This window comes from Tachysurus vachellii, chromosome 15 (genome assembly GCF_030014155.1).
Source record: "Tachysurus vachellii isolate PV-2020 chromosome 15, HZAU_Pvac_v1, whole genome shotgun sequence".
Classification (NCBI taxonomy): Eukaryota; Metazoa; Chordata; class Actinopteri; order Siluriformes; family Bagridae; genus Tachysurus; species Tachysurus vachellii.
In genome coordinates this window covers 8,773,907-8,795,608 of record NC_083474.1, presented here as the reverse complement: position 1 = coordinate 8,795,608, position 21,702 = coordinate 8,773,907, and the positions used below count along the sequence as shown (strand labels likewise).

The window sequence follows — 21,702 nt, the reverse complement described above, 5'->3', positions numbered from 1 at the left end:
TGTCTGGAATGCCTATTTTCAACAGTTAAAATAGAGTAATAAAAATGTCTTAGATTACTGGTCAGAGACTTGGAATAAAGTGGTTACTATCAATGAAAGAATGCATGATTGGATGAATTTCCATTTTTCCGTGATCTCTCATTCATGCAAAAGAAAGCATTTAGTGAACATGCAGAAACAAATGAATATATATTATTTATTTTGACTAAGTTAATGCATTATGTAAATAAACAATTTTACTGAAATTAGAGAAAAATGTACAGTCGTGTTCTATTTACTCAGCCTCAAAGCATATTTAAGGTGGCCAGTGGAATGACCCAGAATGTCCATAGGTGTTTTTAATTCCCAGTGTGTTCTGTTTTAAGAGATTCCCAGTGACTGAGCTTTCAGTGAGCCTGAGTGATGGTACGGCAGCTTACCTCCCATTGAAACATACAGTGTAGACCTTTTCACTTTTTTGTCTATTTATTTTAGCTCATATCACACAACCTCTTTCTATTAACTTCTCTGCATTTTGTGCAATATTTCTTTAATCTGTATGCACCTCAAATCTAAAAAGAAAGGAGAAATCCTTTCATATCTTCCTTCTAATGTTACTGTATAAATATGTCTGGATAATTAATTGCTGTTAATGTTAGCTTGACAATATCCAGACCTCAACATGAGCAGGAAGAGCTTAGTTTCTTTTACTAGAGAGCTGCTAACTAGAGAGCAGCGACAACTAGAACTTTGTGTTGCTGGATGAATTTGTCAGAATATTCTCACATCCCGAGTATACACATTGTAACCGGAGTGTCAGTGAGAGAAAATTGTGTCATTTAGGAATTTCCAGATTTCAGGTTTCCTGGGAGTGATTTTAATTACCACATAATTATCACTTGATTATAGATGTGTATAAGTAGCTCTAAATAGGATTCCTTTTTTAACCACAGTAACTGGAGTAATATAAGATGACTGTCTCTTTACTGTTATAATTGATTACTGTGTGCATGGGGACAGCCAAATTCCTTCAACAGAATGTTCTGTTTAATGTAAAGATTGCTGTCTAATATTCTTTAAACAGTCTCAGGAACACTGTATAGTGCTGTAAAAAACAGAGCCAGATGCTAGAAAGTTTTCAGTAGCAAACTCTTTAAAAGAAGTCTTGACGAAGCTGATGGAGTGCCCGGTCAAATTGCTAGTGTCCCTTCTGAAAATCTGCTGAGTCTAAATTCTAGTCCAGTTATAGTAAAGCGATTGCATTCTCAAGGGCCACGTATTCCTCTGTGGTGAACTTCTGAGACGACGTCATTAGCGACCTTGAGGATGTATATTCTTTTTTCATTATCTCCATCATTTCTTGCTGAGATTAACAAGCAGCTGGTTACATCTGGTATCCACTTTTTCCATTCAAGATGAACATTCAGAAAGAAAACACAATCACTGTTGCTGTTCACTGAGCCATTTTAACACAATACAAATTCTAATTTCCTTCTTAACCAGTTTTCTACTTCTGCCTACTAGGCATGTCATTTTTGCTAAATGTCTCCCATGTACTTTAAGCCATTTTTATTGCAGGACTTTACATTTATTGTGTTTTACCTTGGTCAGTGTATGTATTTTTGAGCCATATTCAGCCATTCAGAAATTTTGTGATCCAGTAGACATAGATTTAGCCATTAGTTTGAAGAGGTCATTTATTCTGAACGTACAGAATGAAAGCTGACCCACAAACCCTTCCTTACAGAAGAGGCTCTGTGTGAGGAGCCATGCAGCAGTCAGCCGGGAAATTCCTCTATGTTTGTTTTAACCAGGGCTGTACAACCAGCTAAATGTGATTTTGTTTTCATAGCCCTTTAGTCCTGTGTCAAGATCACTAAGGTAAATTAACATCTCTATGCACTTGTTAAAAAGATTGTATCATAGTATCTGTGTATGTCTGTGTGTATATCTGTAGCTCTGCAGCTCTAGCTTTAAAAATGATAAGTTTCTCTTTAAGTTTCTCTTCCACATGCGTAACGTTATTTACAGTTGATACAGAGGTGCATTGTAGTGATGTGGTGAAAAAGTTTAGCCTTGTCTCATTTAATATAAGCAGCAACTATACCTTTACCCCAACACCCATACTCACCAACCACACACCCAAAAAGAACAACAAAGATCGATTTTAGCTATTTTGTATTGTTATAGAGAATATTGGTTGTGTTCTCGGCTGCAGTCTGGGCTGCTATATGGATGGAAAAACTGTACACTGTGTTCACCTGGCCACTGTGATAAATAGCAGACCTACTGTCCAAGTGAAAGCTCCAATGTGCTTTGTGTTTTGCTTGGCCATTAACCTAAATTTCAAAGATAGAGCTGTGGTAGATAATGTAATATAATAGCATGATAGTTAGCTTGGTCTATAGATAGACTAAAAGAAATGAATCAGTATATGATCAATATCCTTTTCTATTTTCTAATGATCTAACATTGAATGTTGTCAGTGTTTTGGTGTGCTCACAGGGTTTGGTGTTCTGTCCTCGCATAACATGTAAAAAGATAATATTTAAGTAACCGCAAGGTAACTGTTACTCATTTCAGGTAAGATGCATGATGTCTTTGCACTGGAATTTATTTTGCTTGGTTCTTCCATTGTTTCCATACTTGTGCATTCCTGATTGCAAAATGATCATCCATTATCGTTGACTACTAATTAATCACCCTTGTAAAAAAAAAAATCTACCATCTACCTCCAGCAAGAAAAAAATCTACCATCAGATATGATGGTACCATGTGCCTCAGCTGATGTGTGTAGAAGCGAGTTGTGCAGTAGGCAGTGGGATTCAGAACCTGCAGCTAATGTGTTGCAACAAGCAGTTTTCCTATTTCTCTAAACAGTTCTTGGATGTTGAAGGTGGCTTTGTGAGCTTTACTCTGCTTTCATCACCAGTATTCTGTGGTTACATCAAAAGGCTATTCTATAATGTGTGATCCTACAGCACTGATGCCTGCTGGACTTGCTATGTTTAACTGTTGGAGAGGCTTTGCTGATGTGGTCATTTTCAATTGGTCAGCAGAAGCAAAACTGCTGCTTAAGCAATAATGATGGGCAAAGATGACATAATAGAAATGCTCTCTCTCTCTCTCTCTCTCTCTCTCTCTCTCTCTCTCTCTCTCTCTCTCTCTCAGGTACATTTTCTGCTCAACTCCTTTGTTGGCTTTGTTTCCTGTTTATTTCTTGTTTATTCCAAAGCAACTAATTTTCTGTTTCTTTCTTCTATTTTGCTGCTAGTTTACCTATAATAAATTCAAACACTCTTCTATTTTCTTACACTGTTGGAATTATTGAACATATCCTGAGAAATGTAAGGTATGCAGAACCCTGGATAGGACTCCTGTCCATGTCAGGCAACTGTACACACTCTCAAACACTCATTTTCACGTGTGAGTCGAATCCTGTTAACAACTGAATTAATGCTCCTTAGATGTAATTCCCTTGAGAAGGCCAAGGATAAAAGCTTGGAGTAAAAGTAAAGTTTGACATGTTTTGAGGGATGGTCCTCAGCAGCTGGACAGTGGTCATTACCGTTTGAAACCTAGCACATACGATGATTAGATGGCCAGTTATGTGTGGCCTTTTGTGTCTGTGGACAGAATTTTTTTTCTGGTGTCATATTCAGCTGTACTGCATGGGAAAGAATGTATGGTATGTATATCTGAATATGAACAAAGATTTCCCTATTTCATAATTTATATTCATAATAAAATATTTCGGTGTTCAGTGTGTAGTGTGAGCTACACTTCCACTACCATGGCAATAAAAGTCTTAAATAATAGCAATGCATAATAAGACGTGTTTTTTCCTGAAGTCTTGAAGACAGAGAATTCATTTATAAACAATATGCTTTCAAATCACAAGGGAGTGAGCTCATGACCACTGTTAGAAAAACAACCCAGTTTAGGACCTTATGTAATAAAAAATGTTTCTTTTTACCTGATTGAAAATCAATGTGCACTCTTAATGCTTTGGGTTGGACATTAAACTACATGAAAACACTTTTATCTGCTGTCTTTTTGTGTACAAGGTTTACAGTAAGTACATGGAATAATTTGATTAGGTTGAGAAGCTGAGACATGACCCATTACAATGTGAGCATTTCAGCATTTGTTTTTCTTTTCTTTTCTTTTTTTTATGTCAAGTGTGTATGACATAATGTTTTTATGTTCACAGTGTGTATGTATGAATGTATGTATGTGTGTATATGTATTTGTCCCCAATGAGCAAGTCTGAGGTGACTCAGGCAGCAGTGGCAAGGAAAAACTCCCTTAGATTGGTAAAGGAAGAAACCTTGAGAGGAACCAGACTCAAGGGGAACCCATCTGGGTGACACTAGATGGTGTGGTTACAATATACAAGTATCACAGAGTCCAACTGGAGCTGGTAGATCTGTAGATGTCTCAGGATTCTCACAGAGTCGGCCTCATCTCAGCGGAGGTCCAAAAACTTCATCGCACGGAAGACGATCAGAGCTAATGCAATGTCTGGGTGTCTCGGGATGGGTAGAAAAAGAGAAGAGCAGTGCAGAGGTATTAACATATCTGCTGTTCATAAGAATGTGCAAGTCTAGTGTAATAGTGCACAATATTTATGGGATGTATTATGTGTACGCCTGACTAAAGAGATGAGTTTTCAATCTACATTTAAACTGTGAAAGTGTGTCTGAGCCCCGAACACCATCAGGAAGACTGTTCCAAAGTTTGGGAGCTAAATAAGAGAACGCTCTTCCGCCTTTAGTAGACTTAGATATTCTGGGGACTACCAGGAGTCCTGAGTTTTGTGATCTCAGAGAGCGTGAAGGATTGTAACGTGTTAGAAGACTAGTTAGATACATGGGAGCTAAACCATTAAGAGCCTTGTACGTAAGTAGCAGCAGTTTGTAATCAATTCTAAACTTAACAGGTAGCCAGTGTAGAGATGATAAAATTGGGGTTATATGGTCATACTTTCTTGTCCTAGTGAGAACTCTGGCAGCTGCATTTTGGACTAACTGTAGCCTATTTATTAAAGATGCAGGACAACCACCTAGTAATGCATTACAATAGTCCAGTCTAGAGGTCATGAAAGCATGAACTAGCTTCTCAGCATCAGATACAGACAGGATGTTTCTCAGCTTGGCAATATTTCTAAGGTGAAAGAAGAGGCTATGTAGTAACAAAGAAGGATTTCCATGTATTATACTTTCCATGTACTGCCTCTGTGTATCTTTCTGTTTATAGAGGGCAGCTTAAATTAAATGCTAAATGTGGATGAGTAGTGTGTGTCCTGTTCACCCCTGTCCCTCTCTGGTATGATTGATGAACTGAGAAAATGTCGCCTATACAGTCTTCTTTTCCAGTCTAGACAGCGTGTCTAATCTGCACAGACTCACACCTCCGATCTTACAATTATATGTGGACACTTTTGGGGTTAGAGGTTTGTGTCAGAACTTGAATTATGAGGCCTTTTTCGCCTTCAGGCATAGAGTGATCTCCATAATGGTCATCTTATCCTGGCTGACACACTAAGGAGAGATGGCAAGCATTTTGCCCTTTCTGGTTGTTTAACACTGGGGCTCTGTCTCCCCACTGTGCCTGTGTCATAAATTTAGCTTTTCCCCCAGCATTTTATGCATCAATTCAATCCCACCTAATGTGTCTTGCATGTGCTCCACCTACATATCCTTGCTTTCTATCCTCTAGAAATCTCAGTTATGTAGTTCCATTGACTTCTATTAATGTCTGTTGACAATTGAAATGCATATGTATCTCTATATCCTCACCAATTTTGGAGAATCTGTTGACTTTGTTTTAAGCGGAATATCAGACAGCAGGGTAACACACCGTAACAATTTACAGTGCAGCATCTGGTGTCTGTTCTTTATCTAGTCCTAGAAAAGAAAACTTCACTCTCACCCAAACACAATGTCTTCAATGTAAACGTTCTCGGCTGCTGGGAGGAAGCAAAGGCACACTATGGCATTTTGAGACATTCCAGCCTTGGAGTCTTTTGCGTCACCAAAAAAATAAGTAATACTTAATAGTAAGAAGACTTGGGCAATGATTCAAGATTCCATTCTTTTAGCCTTGAAAGAGTGGTCTTTGGGAAACGGATGTTGATTGTATAGAACCGGTGGGGATTACTTAGCCTTCCATCAGAAGTACAGTAGTAGAGACTCTCTCCAATCGTTATGTTCAGCTTAATAATTGATGCTTCCTGAAACACCAGTCTCTGCTGAATCCTGACGTATTAGTAGCCTTTTAAGCCAGCATGATCTACAGAGCCTTTTTCGTGAATAGTTTCATTGCTCAGGAGAATTCTTGTTTAAAAACAGAAGATGGAACTGACCAGTTTTTGACACATGTATGTGTCAAAAAACAAACACATGTATGTGTAACCAAAAAACAAACTTTAAAAGGACTTAAATATTTACTTTTAAACATGAATTCAGGTAACTTCAGCAAAATAGTCCCAATTTTGGATTGGCTCCCACTAGAACTAGCTGACAGCATTCTTGGCAAATAACTTTGCAAAGCCTTCAGAGACTTCATATTCAGTGTTAAAGGATGTGTCACAAATAGTCTTTCCTGACTAATAATATACTGTATTTCTTTGTGTATACTGAGGCAGAGGTCCAAAAGGAAATATGGCACACTTACTAAGTAACAATAGAATGTGCTAGATGATACTGTAGCTTTGTAAGCTATCAAAGATACACAGAGACAGGATTGCTGCATGTGAACAGAATGGTCGTATTTATTTTTATTAAACTTCCTGCGCAGGAACAACACATCAACCAACTAACTAACTCTCCCACTTCTTAAAGGGGAAATGCCAAATATGTATGTGTGTGTGTTTGTCGGTGAAATGTGAATTATGTATCAGTTATCTGTGGGTTGTTTGTATCTGCCACCACAATACACTAAAAGAAATAATAAAAGGAAAAGCAAGCAAATTAGAGAACTTTTTATAGCACAGGAAGCATTGTCTTGTTGCTCAATTTGTCAGCATATGATTACAGAAAAGTGTTAATTAGTTTCATTTGATATCTGGCTTCTGTTGTTTGTTTGTCAGCAGCATAAAATCCTGCCTAGCCTTCCCATGTTGTTACTCTGAAGAATGAAACTGAATGTGTTTGACTTTGTTGTCTATTTCTAGTTATATCATAATCGGTTATTTGGCTTAATCAAAGAGATTCATTACAATTGTTTTGCATGGCCACCTATTTATTGGGAAGGTGTGTAGCAATTATATTAGAATGACTGCCTGATTTTTCAGTCACACTTGAAGTGGCTTTAATGATTCATTAAAAACAATATCCAATATCCATCAAGAACAGCATCTGAGTCTGCTGTGATGTGTCCAACTGACAACAGCAAGAATTTCTCTCTATACAAACTAGGAGCTCCTCTTTTTGTCATTTTACAAACAATCCGTTTTATCTCTCAGTGATGCATTCCATTTACGAGACCTAAATAGATTGAAATGTAAGAAAACGCTAGTGTTTTGTTATTTTTATCCATGGATTCCAATGCCTTTAATAGCCAAACACTGTGCCACAGCAAAAGAACAGTTCCTTTGGAATGCTCAAAGGTATGAAATGCAGTTCATTGAATCATGCCAGTGTCTGCTACACCAAAAAAGGACTGAGCTGCTCACTTGTGCTTCATCATGTTGTCTGCAGCAATTACTTTCAGAGGTTAGCTATCTTTAGAGCCAAGACCCTCTCTTCCATTGAGACATTTTCATTGCATAGCCAATTCTTCTTGGAGGAAGCCATTTAACAATATATGTAATGGCATAGCACAAATTCTGGCTGATTGGTTTGTTCTCATACACTACTTCTGTAGTTATTTATACTTTTTTCCTGCTTTGACAAGGGTTCAGTGCAAGGCTTTTTTTTTAACGTGGGAAAACTTGATGGAAGGGAAGTAGAGGAGCATGGGACAAGGCACGATTGGGAAGTCCTCAGAGACCAGCACTGAGTGCACTTAAGATGTACTAGTGGCTAACAAGCTGTACATGAGAAACTGACCACACTCCACATGAAGTCAAAAGTCAATTACAACAGAAGTCATTTACAGCAAGGGAGTTTTTAAATGAAATAATAAAACAAACCGGCAATTACCAATTTGTAAATTTGCAAATTACCAAATTGGGAGAAATTAGGGTGAAAATAATAACAATTAAAAATACCAAACAAAAAAATTCCAAACAGTAAATATATCCACTCACCCCGTTTCTGTACTGCTTATCTTATACAAGGCTGCGGGGAATCTGGGGCCCATCCCAGGGGACTCAATGCAGAAAACACCCTGGAACCATTGCATGGCACAACCTATTTACACATACACACCTATTTACATACTACAGACAGTTTAGAGATGCCAATCAGTCCACAATGCATTTCTTTGGAATGGGGAGAAAAACAGGCTGTCTGGAGGAAATTCCCGAAGCACTCCACACACAGGGTGGAGACAGGAACCAAACCCCCATTGACAAACATGCATGTATTATATTCAAGCATGTATGTTTCTCTGAAATGTCTTCTCTCAGTTACGTGACAATTTAACCTGCTGTGGCTGACCCACTAATGGTCACCATGTGTTAGGCCATAGGTCATTGATGTGGTTTCCTTCTTTTGTCATGAGAGAGTGTGTGTGTGAGATCAGCAGCTGCTTACATTAGTATGTTCTCACTGTTCATAAAAAATGGTCATATACCAACATTCCTGCTGTTTCTAAGTGGTAGAGTGCTAAAATTCAGCCTTGGCAATCTAAAAAATAAATAAATAAATAAATAAATAATAATAAAAGTCATTGGTGCAATTTATTTGGCCTTGAGACCATGCTATTAAGTCTTATTTCAGCAGCAGCCCTAATTCAGTCCTCCTTACCTGAATATAGGAAAACGCCCAGGTGGACCAATTTACGTACAAATATTCCTGGGATCAAGTTTTGCTATTATTGTGTTCTTTTGCTATAGTACACTTATCAGTATCCCACTCTGTAATGTTGCATAGAGTAAGATAGATTCCGCTTTAGGATCTGCTTGCTCTCAAGGTTTCTTCCTTATAAGTCCTCAAGACTTTTTTCCCTGCCGTGGTGCTTATTAGATCTGTTTTTTGGTAGCATTGTCTATTGTTAGTTCAATTTAATTTATTTAGATTTACAGAAATCCATTTATAGATTTTGATTTGTCCCCAATAATCAAGCCAGAGGTGACAGGAAACGCTCCCTGGGACAACATAAGGAATAAATCTTAAGACATAAAAGGAAACCCATCATGTTTTGGGTGAAGTCAGAATTCATCCACAAATGTATACTATAGAGTCACACAATGCTATGTGTGAATTGAACAGGTCTTCACTATGAGCATCAGAGTCATTTTTGATTTCATTAGATTTTTTATATCACAGACAATATCAAAGTGAAATTATCCCCTGTTTAGTGGTTTTATGTGATTTCTATGGATAGATTTAAGATTACAAGAGATAACTAGAACGTACATTTCCTGAAGAAAATGTGAATGGTGCACGTGGCAAATCCCGGAGGCTAGTCGAGACGAGCATGTGACGTCATCTGAATACTCTTGAGGAAAGTTTACCTCATTTTGCTGAGTGTTTTGATGTCACATGTCCATGTTGTGCTAATTATTTATTTTTACGTGACATCACGTGACATCACGTGACGTCATCAAAATACATGTGAGGAAGTTCCCCTCATTGTTCTGAGTGTTTTGATATGTCACATGTCCATGTTGTAAAAAGTTTTTTGATTTTGCATATTTTGGGGGCAGGACTGCGGCACAACCGGAAGGCCAGTCAATACACCAATTTAAAAGTTTGTTCAGAGTATCACCCTAAAGGAGCTGGCCGAGTTTGGTGTAGAAAGTTCAAAAGCTTGCTGAGTTATAAACCTCCAATTTTATAATGGGAGTCTCCTCAATGAGCCTCTCCTCAATGAGCCGGTCGATTTGACACGTCATTCATGGGTCTAGGACAAAAGCTGCGGGACAAGTTACGCGCCGAAGTTTTGTCCGGCACAATAGTAATAATGTTGCTTTGCAAGCACCATTAATTAAATGACAGTAAGTACATTTTTTATTTCAGTTCAGTATTCTTTTCCGTTCTTTAGCAAATTAGGTTTTTTACCAGGTAAGTATTTATGCACTAGCCTGAATAGGTAGTCAACATTCTGCTTTTTGTGCCTTTTAAAAGCCTTCTTACACAAATTAAATTGTATACTTTTTTATAGTTTGGAAAATTAGACCAAATCATTTGGATAAAGATTGTGGATGGTAAAAAAACAAAAACAACTTAATGAGTGGGTGCTAGTCAGGAGCTTCTGCAGAAAAATACTGGCTACTTGGTCATAGTTATTTCTGAGTGACCTGGCATAGAATAAACAACAAAATATTTTCATGTACATCTCTGATACCAATCTTGCCATTAATTGTTTAGAGATTAATGCCTTCATTTTTCAGATTCTGAATATGTGATGGTAACATAAGATCCTGAGTCTACTCTGGGTTGATACTGTATACACATTGGATAAGCCATCGGTACATTGCATGGTAGCGTGTGAAACACATTCACAGCTAGAGGCATTTTAGAATAGGCAAAGAGGTGTGAGGAGACTCTAGAGCCCTTGAGGAACTCATGTGAACATGGAGAGAACAAACGAAACTCCCAGCATTAACCTGATCTCAGGATCAAATCAGTGATTCTAGAGCTGCGAGATGACAAACCTAATAACTGAACCATGGAAAAGATAAGCAAAGATATATATATACAATTGTACACAGAACTGTCCAATAAAAGGCCCGAGGATTAATGTCTGTCATAGATAATCTGCGTGATTTCATTCAAATAAACACAGCTGGTTATAGAATGTATCACATGGAGTTAGCTTTGCTTCAAATATCTCATACCCTTTCCATGTGAATGTCACTCACACCTGATACAGTTTATTATTAGACAAGTAAAATGTCAGCTATGACAAAGCCGCACATGATATCACTCCCAAATAAATCTCCTCAATAGGGCTGTGGCTATTTCTTATTTAGAATAAGTATACCACAATTCTGTTTAATGTTGTTTTGGATGATGGACACCACAATTTAACCCTAATCATAAATGAATTAAGAATGGTGTTATTTAACAAATAAACACATTGTCCTTGATCTATCTATTTACTATTTATGGAAGAAGTATAAAGTTACAGCTGTTCCCATTATATTTTTCTCCACAGGAAAATCTTCAAGCCGTAAGACATTTTTTTCTCCCAAATTGTGTTTTCTTAATAACAAATTACATGTTTTGTATTTATATGTACTTCAAGAAGGAGAATAGTTGTGGTTAGTGAGATACAATAGAAAAGCCTGTAAGGTAAAAACTGTTTATAGCTGATATAATGAAAGTGATAACAGGACCGAACTTGTTTTGTGGACCTCCAACATTAAATGTTGCTACAAGTGGTAAAAATTTATGAATTAATTAATTCAAAAGTTTCAATTGTTTGCAAAATCACTTTGGTATAAAAGTGAAAAAAACAAAAACAAAGGTGCTGTTATTGGAGAATAATCAGCTTCGGGGTGGTAACAGTAATGCCACACAGTCATTAAAAAGTGGTATTGTGCCATCTTTAGTATTTATATATAATACTTTAATAAAATGCAAATGTTTGTGTGTGACTACAGCTCCAGTCCTTTTTTAGTCAAACTCCTCCTGTAGCAACAGCAGCAGGAGCAGCAGCAGGAATACAGTGTTTATGCTCATAGTTACAGATATGACACACTAGCTGCAGGTCTCCCATTTCATAAGGCTCTTTGGCAGAAGAATAAGCATACTGTTGATTTGTAGAACCAGAGAAACGGCAAAATATTTGTGCTATTTGTATTATTAGAAGGATACTGTTCTTCTTCCTGATGTTCTAAAACACAAAGTATCACAGGAAGTTGGAGCTTTAGATTTGGGGTAGTGCTCTTCCTCCAGGGCCTGTTCTCAGTTCCACACAAATACTTACATACTGACATCCTTCAATATCACTTTAGATGGTTCAGCATCTATCACTAAAGCAGTGTGATTTTGGTAAAGATTTGCAACAGAGTACTTGTGCTTTGTTACAATTTTTCCACACTGAGTTGGTGCACATATTTTTGGTACTTGTTCATACTGATACTAATGTTGACATGAGTACCCTACTTACTATGAACTAATCAAACACAAACATCAAATATTTTATTTAATGCTGTTTATGTTTTCTGGTTTGAACAGTTCCACTGTAAAGCACACTACTACAGTACATATACTACTAGGCTCATTATGACTTGATTTTAGCTTGTTGGGTTGCAGTGGAGAGGATCGGGTCCTGAAATCACTTCTGCACAGCTGTAGTATTATGCAGTATGTCTTATGTTTTTGTAGTATTTTATATATATATTTTAAACTGCATTGTAATTCCATGCAGGGGGCACGGTTGCTTAGTGTTTAGCACGTTTGCCTCACACCTCCAGGGTTGGGGGTTCGATTCCCGCCTCCGCCTTGTGTGTGTGGAGTTTGCATGTTCTCCCTGTGCCTCGGGGGTTTCCTCCGGGTACTCCGGTTTCCTCCCCCGGTCCAAAGACATGCATGGTAGGTTGATTGGCATCTCTGGAAAATTGTCCGTATGTTGAGTCCGTATGTCCGTATGTTGAGTGTTGAGTATGTTGTACGTTGTCCGTGTGTGAGTGCATGAGTGAATAAGAGTTTGTGTGCGCCCTGTGATGGGTTGGCACTCCGTCCAGGGTGTATCCTGTCTTGATGCCCGATGACGCCTGAGACGCCGGTAGAAGATGAATGAGTAAATGACCATTATTGGCTGATCTTCAAGGACAACATACTGGCTAAGATCAAGGTTATAAATGATCAGTGTTTTCATCTCCATGTTCTTATCAGGTCATCAGGAAATTTTTGTAGTTCCTCCTCTTGATATTTTTCGCTTAGCACAGTTTGTACTCTGCTTCGCTTTGAATAATGTTGTTAATTTCTATTTACAGCCATATGGCTGTTTGTGTTTAAGATAAGATACGATAACTTTATTAATCCCAAAACTAATTCTTTGTTTGTATGGCTTTAGTACAACAACATAACACCACACAGTGTGAAGTGGTTACAAATGGTGGTATAAGCAGCATTTTTTATGATTAAATGAGTAAATAAGATGATGAGTGTGGTATTTCACGGATGCTATTCTAAACCAGTATACCATTTATGATGCCTAGTCAGACCCTTCAGCATTTTATGATTTTGCAGCATGATTCTGAATTACCTCCGATTTCTGCAACGTACAGTTATCATGGGTAGTAGTCTAAAAGAAGAATCGTGTGCTTGCAGTTTTACCAATTCAATTTAGTTCTCTGCAAAAAAAAAGCACAAAATACAATGCAAGTTGCATCACAAAAAAAAAAAAAAGTAATGTATGTTTGTCAGAACAATCACAAAAATACTCCTAAAGGGATTTCTGTAGTTTGGAGTCGAACTTTTGAGTTTGGAGGAGCTTTATTTCGATTATATATGTTATTTGTTGAGAGTTGCACCTCTAGAGTGCTGTAATGCTTACAGTATATTCCTTTTTAGTTGGGCCGGTGCCAAGGTACACGTGGGGCCCATGGAAGGATTTACGCCAGCTCTCAGTTCAGTGTTCTGTATGAGCACATGGCAATGGAGATGGTGTCCATATAGGGTTTTGGGTAAGTGGGATTTAGGGAATGTTTGATCATGTTGAATGGATAAGATTTTGGAGCATCCAGGCTGGGTGTCTCAGACACTTGTGTATGTTTGCATTATACCTCTGAGCAGGATCTACACAGTCCCACATTACACAGCAACCCAGAAAGAAACAGCTATTTAAACCTGTAAATTACAGACACAGGAGATTTAGCTTTAGCAATATACAGGGATTCTCTGGGTGTTGCAGCATTTGCTTGCACATCTGTATGCACTTTGCTGCAGTAGTTGTCACTGTGTGTGAACAGGAAAGGACTTCCACAAGGTATTTCACAATTATTCTTCTGTCTGAGTCTTACATCAGTTTGCAGTTTCGCTAGTTAGTCGGTCTGTAATTACGACTTCACTCTGAACGATCTGTGACTTTTTGTCCTTCGAGTTTAAATATCTGTTTTCCCTGGGAATACTGGACACATCACCTCTGACAAATTTTAAATACAATCTGTATTTTTGAGATACGCTGCTGGATAACAGCATCCACAAGCCAATGCATGAGACATGTTCACAGGTATTTAACTCACTATTGTTTAGCGCTTTTTAGTCACCTTTAGTTTTTCAGTATTTACTTGTGTCATGTTCATGTTGTAGTCTAGCCTTGTAATTTTCTGTTCATTTTATAGGTCTGTGTGTTTCCTTTTGTTTTGCTCTACGTAGTTTACAGTTTTATGGTTTTAGTTTGAAAGTTTTTCTGCGCTTGAATCCACCTCCGCTATCCATTCCTGGTACTTGTTTATATTACAATTACAAATAAAAATATGTAATTTACTCTACAGAAGGAAAGAACGATCTATCATGTTTATATGCTGTAATTCAAATACAGGAAATTCATATTCAAATACTTTTGTCAGCTTCCAAAAAAGTCTATAGTTCTAACAATGACAAGGACACACACACACACACACACACACACACGCACACACACATTGTAGCTCACACATTCCTGTCCCACAAGGTTACTTTACTACTGATGTGTCTGTCATTTTTGTAATTAATCTGAAACACCAGCTTGTCATTAGCCTTGTAAAAATGAATAAATAGTATCCTTGCTTTATAACTAAACACATATCACGATTAGTTGTACAGCATAGTACATAGCTTTATAATGAATAGTGGCACAATGTAGTTATGTTCTTCATAGAAAGTGTTACAAAGCAAACTATGTATCTTGTAGTGTATCTTATGTTTGTGATAAACACTAAATAATTTCTTTTTTTCTCTCTTTCTGAACATCACGTGAATGACTTTCTTTTTTCACTCCCTAGCTGTTGCCAATTACGCTCCTCTGGCCTCTCTTCCCCTGTCGGTACAGACAGAATAAGAGGGTTACTCATTTGCCTCAGTCCAAAAAAAACCATGAGCCTATTCTGAGCAGAAGCAACACTGGGGTAAATTGCTCAAAGGTAAAAGGTCTGACACTGGGGTCACTGCTGTGTTACAGTAAATGAAGCGTGAAATGATGCTTTATTCATGTTTTATTGTACTTTACATGCAAAGCCACAGACACTTTAATGTATCAAAATATTAATACATTCCTTTTCTTCTATTCTATAGTCAGTGGACTAGCAAGCCTCTCTGTCTTTGCTGTACTTTGTGCCGTTCGTCAGTGCTTTTAGTGCGTTCACCATCAAAGAGAATTGATTGGTGCTGAAAATGCCTTTGTAATACACAACCTTGTGTTTAGGGATGTTCCAGTTTCTGTTTTTCCTCTTCACTGGAGGCAGAGCAGGTCTGATGGACAAAACAGTGCTGGCCAGTCCCGAGCTAACGTCGCTAATGCACAGGAAATGCTTTTGTTTGGGAAAACTAATTAAATTTCTTTAATGGAAGGACATCTTTCACGTTCAGTTTCCATCTCGCAGCGCCAGCTGAAGGGAAAGAGAGCTCTATATTCATTGTTGACTGTGAGCTTAAAGAGCCACTCATGCACATAATAACAACATCAGAAGAGAAGTTTACTACAGCGGGTATAATTTCAAATCTCTAATCTGCTTGACTTTCTTTAATGGCCAGTGTTTTTATATAGGTATATATTTTATCTCAAACAATTAGATCTACAGTCTCCAGCTGTTTGGTACTTATAATGGGGGGGGGGGGGGGGGCACCAGCAGATTTCCAGCGACATGAACAGTGGGTCACTATACTGTGTTGTAAATCAAGCCTTTATTCTGGCTGAGGAGGGACACACTGAAATGTTGCACATTAATACACACATGGGTGGGCTCAATGGATTCCACTCATAGCATTTCCCCTCTGCTACTTATCACTCTTTTTTTTGCTGTGCTCCCACCATATCAAGCATTTGTTATGGGAACGTTGTCTGTGGATGGCAAAAACAGCGCACATGTGCTTTGTACACATGTAGGAAATTTCTGTTTTCATTCCATCACTGATCAGTCATCAACAATTAAATTCCATTTTACATCTGACACGCAGTTCGATAGTCTATTTAAAACTTTCCTTGTGGTTGACTGACTGTGTGTGTGTGTGTGTGTGTGTGTCTACAGTCTGGGCCAAGTTGGAGGTCAGCATGGAAGACAGGGTAGAGGTGTTCCTGGATGATGTGGCAGAGATCCCATGCATATATGAAATAAATGGATCTTCCAGTTCACCGACGATACAGTGGTTTGTGGTAAGCCAAATATTTAGATATGTTGTAATTACTTTTCTCATAAACATTTTTAAACTTTCTGATATAAACAAATTTTCTATATTCATGGGCTGATGAACTAATGCACTATTGCAGTCCTCTTTATTTAAATATATATTTTATTTTTTTAATACTTTAGAAATCAGTTGGTCGCAACAAAGAGCGACTCTACCAGAAAGACGACAGCGGGGCGATTGTCGAACGGGGCACGGGTTTCTCAGGGAGGATCAATGTCTCTTACTCTCAGGAAGGCATGATGAGAAGCTCTATTCTGACAATCAATGCTGTACGAGTCACTGATGCACGAGATTTCATCTGCCAAGTGAACACGGAGGGAAGCATTGAAGAGGGACGCACACAACTTCTAGTGTTCAGTAAGATAAGGCCACCCTGCAGGAGTGGCACTTGATTATGAATAGCACTGGCAAATATTTAAACCAAGTCAAAGGCAGTGAATGTAACTTAAGGAGTGACAGTGCAGCTACTGTATAAAAAAAATGCAGCTCATGTGAGTGTTATGGGGAATGAGGTTGTGCCTCAGAAGTGCAACCCGGCAGGGATAAACAGGGAAGATGTAAACAAAAGCACATGGCACAAGACGCAACTGCCAGAACATGTCCAAGAACATGTCCGGAAAATGTCCAAGCGTGATCCAGACTATATATATATATATATATATAGTGTGTGTGTGGGTGTGAGTCTACATTTAAGGAAATACCCCTGTAATAACGTGTTTCTATCCTTTCTCCTTTAGATGCTCCATCTTTCCCTATTATTGAAGCGGAAACTTATGCCTCAGTTGATGAGACTCTGAACAAGGTAACAGATTATATCCATGTTCACATGATTAAATACAGTGCCATGTCCTGAAGAAAGGTGTGCTACATGTTTATAACACAACAAGAAGTCTCTATACACCACTTCAAATAGAGGATGTCACATGAAATAGCAGTTCAACAAATACAAAGGCCTTCAATACATTTATGGAACGGGACTTTGGTTTTAGCGCTACTTAGTGACAGTCAAACGATTTTCTGAGAGGGAAAATCATGTCATGTGTGATATATTAATTAACATGCAAAACATACTAAATAAAATGGTGCATTTCAGATTGCAACCTGCGAGGTCAGTAATGGTTACCCTACCCCCAAGATCACATGGTACAAAGGCAGAGCTCCTTTATACTCCTCAGATGATGGTAAGTACGGCATCACAAAGTCTTAAACATCATGTAGATTTTCATTCTGTAACCTGTTGTCTCTCTGCCTCTGCTTTAGTCGATGTGAGGAACAGACTGACTGTAAATTCCAACAGCTTGTACTCAGTACACAGTGAGCTGTACCTTACAGTAGAAAAGGAGGACATAGGTGCACAATTCTACTGCGAGGTCACCTACTTTGTTCCTGGGGCAGAGAAAATGATAGAATCCAAACGGATCAACATCACAGTTCACTGTAAGAAATTTCTTATATATTTCTCTGAATTAATGATAACTAGAACATAACAAAACTAAGCTGCATTATTCCGTGTTCTACTGATGTTTAATCACTTATTCAGAATTGAAAGTGTAGTTCAGTTTCCACAGCGCATTTACCACTAAACAGAAATAGCCATTATCGCACCAAATGTAACTTCTGCTGGATATAATCAGATTATAGTGAAATCCTCTCCCTGCTGGTTCACGAAAATGCTGTCTGTTTTGCTGTGTTGAGTTAATTTCATTTTACTGCCATCATAAGCAAAAGTGCAGTGCAGGAAAAGCTTGACTTTTCTTGTCACTTTTACTATAAAGGTTTTATACCTGTTAATGTCATCATCACAGATCCAACATCGAAAGTTACAGTGTTCCAGGATTCCCCAGAGCACCTGGTTAAAGAAGGTGACCGTGTAGAAATAAGATGTGAAGGAGACGGGAACCCTCAGCCAGTCAAATCCTTCACGCACAACAATGTAAGAAGTCTTTTGTTTAAAAAAAATGCTGTAATTCCAACCAATCCATACTGCAGTTTTATAGTATAGTAGTAAGTCAAGGCAGTTGACTTACAGTAGGGTAAAGACAGAAACATAGTTCACAGCCATAAATGTTGTGTTTTCAGAGGTTTCACAGAAAGTTTCCTTCATTTATCATTTATTCTCATAGTATAAAAAATAGCACTGTTAACGCTTCAAAATATCGAATATTGAATATTGTCAATATTGTGAATTTCTGAAACTGATCAGCTTTTAAAACATTAAAAGAGTAATATCTACCTTTGGTTTCCTCAGCATGTGTGCTGCAACTAATGTTACAACACATTGTCTTACTCAAATCAGTATGGAGACGACTTCTTTTCTAAGGTTTTTTGTTGATTTTTCCTAAAATTTAGTAGAATAGAGGTATAGAAGAATAGAGGTATTGAAAAACTTGGGGTGGACTTGGGGTGCAAACGGATGCACTTACAGTAATTGTAGATAAACTGTGGGTAGATCAGAAAGCCAAGAGAAAAGCTTGATAAATTTGTAGAAAATACTGACTAATTTCTTCTCTTCGTTACAGGAAGAGCTTATCAACTCATTTGAGAATATGGTGGTCTTGCATAACGTGACTCGACAAGATAGCGGCTTATACGAATGCAGCAGTTTGGATACAACAACTTACGAAAGCATCGTAGGCAACTTGACCCTTATGGTGCACTGTGAGTAAAAATGAACACCCTGGCAACCGTGGCATGTTTGCTAATATAGTCCTTTGTTTTCATGCTCTTTTTGTTCTTGCAGATTTGGATCCTGTTGTGATCACTCCTGAGAATCCATATAGTCTGGATGAAGGACAGGATCTGTCTCTGACCTGCAATGCCCTTTCCTCTCTGTCCACACATGCATTTTGGTACAAGGTAAACTTTCTGATTTGCACAGATTTTAGTTTGTGCAGTTCAGTGATAAGGGAATGGTGGGTTTACTTGCAAAAGAGCAACTATGATCGCTGGAGGTAAAATACAACCCACAAGAAATTGGGGACATGTGACATGGATGTGTTGGGATTAATAGGTAATAATATGTTTGAAATAAACTTTTTGATTAACTCTTTTTTAACTTTTTTTTAACTCTTTGATTAACTTTTCAATAAGTACATAAGATTTATTATTTTATTGCCTTAAGTCTGATATAAGGGGGCACGGTGGCTTAGTGGTTAGCACGTTCGCCTCACACCTCCAGGGTCGGGGTTCGATTCCCGCCTCCACCTTGTGTGTGTGGAGTTTGCATGTTCTCCCCGTGCCTCGGGGGTTTCCTCCGGGTACTCCGGTTTCCTCCCCCGGTCCAAAGACATGCATGGTAGGTTGATTGGCATCTCTGGAAAATTGTCCGTAGTGTGTGATTGTGTGAGTGAATGAGAGTGTGTGTGTGCCCTGTGATGGGTTGGCACTCTGTCCAGGGTGTATCCTGCCTTAATGCCCGATGACGCCTGAGATAGGCACAGGCTCCCCGTGACCCGAGGTAGTTCGGATAAGCGGTAGAAGATGAATGAATGAATGAATGAAGTCTGATATAAAATTAGTCAGGTTGCTGATGGCTTTTAGTGTGAGAAGTTGTTACCATTGTTGATAATCTTACAAAGAATTTTTATGAAGATAACGCATACAAATTTTAGATGTTTATGAACAAGCACTTTGGGCATATCAGAAAGCAGAAAAAAGTTTGATATCATGATTTATTTGGAAGAGAACTGTGGTGTTTTTTTTTGGAAATTTTCTTTCCAAATTTTGATGTTGGCAAACTTTGATGTTGGCTTTGACGAGGCAAGTATTCGCAAAGGAGCCAGTGCTTTTTGGAGGCGAGTGGACATAAGGGTCAGTGTTACTTTTGGAGGCAAGTGGACAGAAAGATATGGTGCCAAAACATTTGGAGGCAAGTGGAGACGAGCATGTGACGCCATCCGATTCTCCTGAGGAAGTTCTCCTCATTGTTCTGAGTGTTTTGATATGTCACATGTCCATGTTGTAAAAAGTTTTTGGATTTTGCATATTTTGGGGGCGGGGCTGCGGCACAACCGAAAGGCCAGTCGGTACACCAATTTAAATCTTTGTTCAGAGTATCACCCTAAAGGAAAGCTGGCTAAGTTTGGTGTAGAAAGTTCAAAAGCTTGCAGAGTTATAAACCTCCAAAGTTTATAATGGGAGTCTATGGGAAAAAAGGCCACTTTGAGACCCGGTACTGGAAGCACCGGTACTCGGATCGCTTAGAAAAGTAATAGCAACAAACTTCAGACCAGGAACTATAACATATACTCGAATTTGGTGCATGTGGATCAAAAGCCCTAGGAGGAGTTACTATTTATACATTTTTGTCTAAGCCTAAATAGGAAAACAGAATGTTGGCTTCTACAAAGCCAACATAATTAAGATAAAGTATTACATATTCTGAATAAGCCATCATTCATATTTTATGTTGTAAATAAATGTAAAGGTTTAGACTAAGCTGTGTGTGAATGTGTGCAGGACGATGTGCTGTTGGAGGAAGGCAATGTGCTGACGTTACACAACACCTCCTTTGACACAGCAGGGAAATATCTTTGTGAAGTTGTGGCACTTGAGCTTCCTGAGTTAAAGAGAAACAGCTTTGTGCACGTCAGTGTACGAGGTACGTTTTACCTAAAAGGTTAACAATAATCAAATGAAAAGAGACTTCATCTGGTTCATTTCCATAAAATAAGCATCCTGGTGGAACCTTAAATAGCTAAGTAGTACACGTCTAACCTGTCTTTAGGAAAGCCGACGATCACAGAGGGCGTGGAGGTGATTCCTCTGGACACAGAAAAGGCCATCAATGTGAGCTGCCGTGCAACAGGACATCCGACTCCCACCATCCAATGGAGTCTCTCCGATGAACAAGTACTGAACATTGTACACCAAAAAAAAAAAACAGTCACATGACTTACACATACTAAATACATTACTAAAGGTTTGTGTAACAAGCTGGAGACTCTTCACGTGGTAAAATCTTTTGGCGTTTTGTACTATCAGTAGAAATATAGTGTAGTATAGTGTATGCACTACTTCTGATATATTAGGGTTTCTCTTTTTAGTGTCTTACATTGAACAAATCATGTAAATCATTTTATCACATTTGTCATTTTACTTCTTATTGTTCTTGTTCTTTCTATAGTTTCTTTCCATATTTTCAGTTGCTTATCAGTTGATTTGTTGTAAAATTCGTCAATATCATGAATGACCTGTCCTGCATGTAAAAATATGAAATACAAGTTATGGTTGGTTTGGTGTTAAAGTTGATCTTACAAATGTATGTCTAAAT

The 21,702-nt window shown here is 38.2% G+C and overlaps 1 protein-coding gene across 3 annotated transcripts in view; it reads left to right on the top strand.

Moving 5' to 3' along the window:
- mcamb (melanoma cell adhesion molecule b) overlaps window positions 1–21,702 on the top strand; it is a 33,830-nt gene that overhangs the window by 2,674 nt on the left and 9,454 nt on the right. For all 3 annotated transcript variants that reach the window (XM_060888573.1, XM_060888572.1, XM_060888571.1), the window contains exons 2-11: window positions 16,271–16,395; window positions 16,553–16,787; window positions 17,168–17,232; window positions 17,524–17,611; window positions 17,691–17,867; window positions 18,236–18,363; window positions 18,950–19,088; window positions 19,171–19,286; window positions 20,889–21,030; window positions 21,157–21,281. In XM_060888573.1, the coding sequence (XP_060744556.1) occupies window positions 16,271–16,395; window positions 16,553–16,787; window positions 17,168–17,232; window positions 17,524–17,611; window positions 17,691–17,867; window positions 18,236–18,363; window positions 18,950–19,088; window positions 19,171–19,286; window positions 20,889–21,030; window positions 21,157–21,281 (1,340 nt within the window). The remainder of the gene's footprint in view (window positions 1–16,270; window positions 16,396–16,552; window positions 16,788–17,167; window positions 17,233–17,523; window positions 17,612–17,690; window positions 17,868–18,235; window positions 18,364–18,949; window positions 19,089–19,170; window positions 19,287–20,888; window positions 21,031–21,156; window positions 21,282–21,702) is intronic.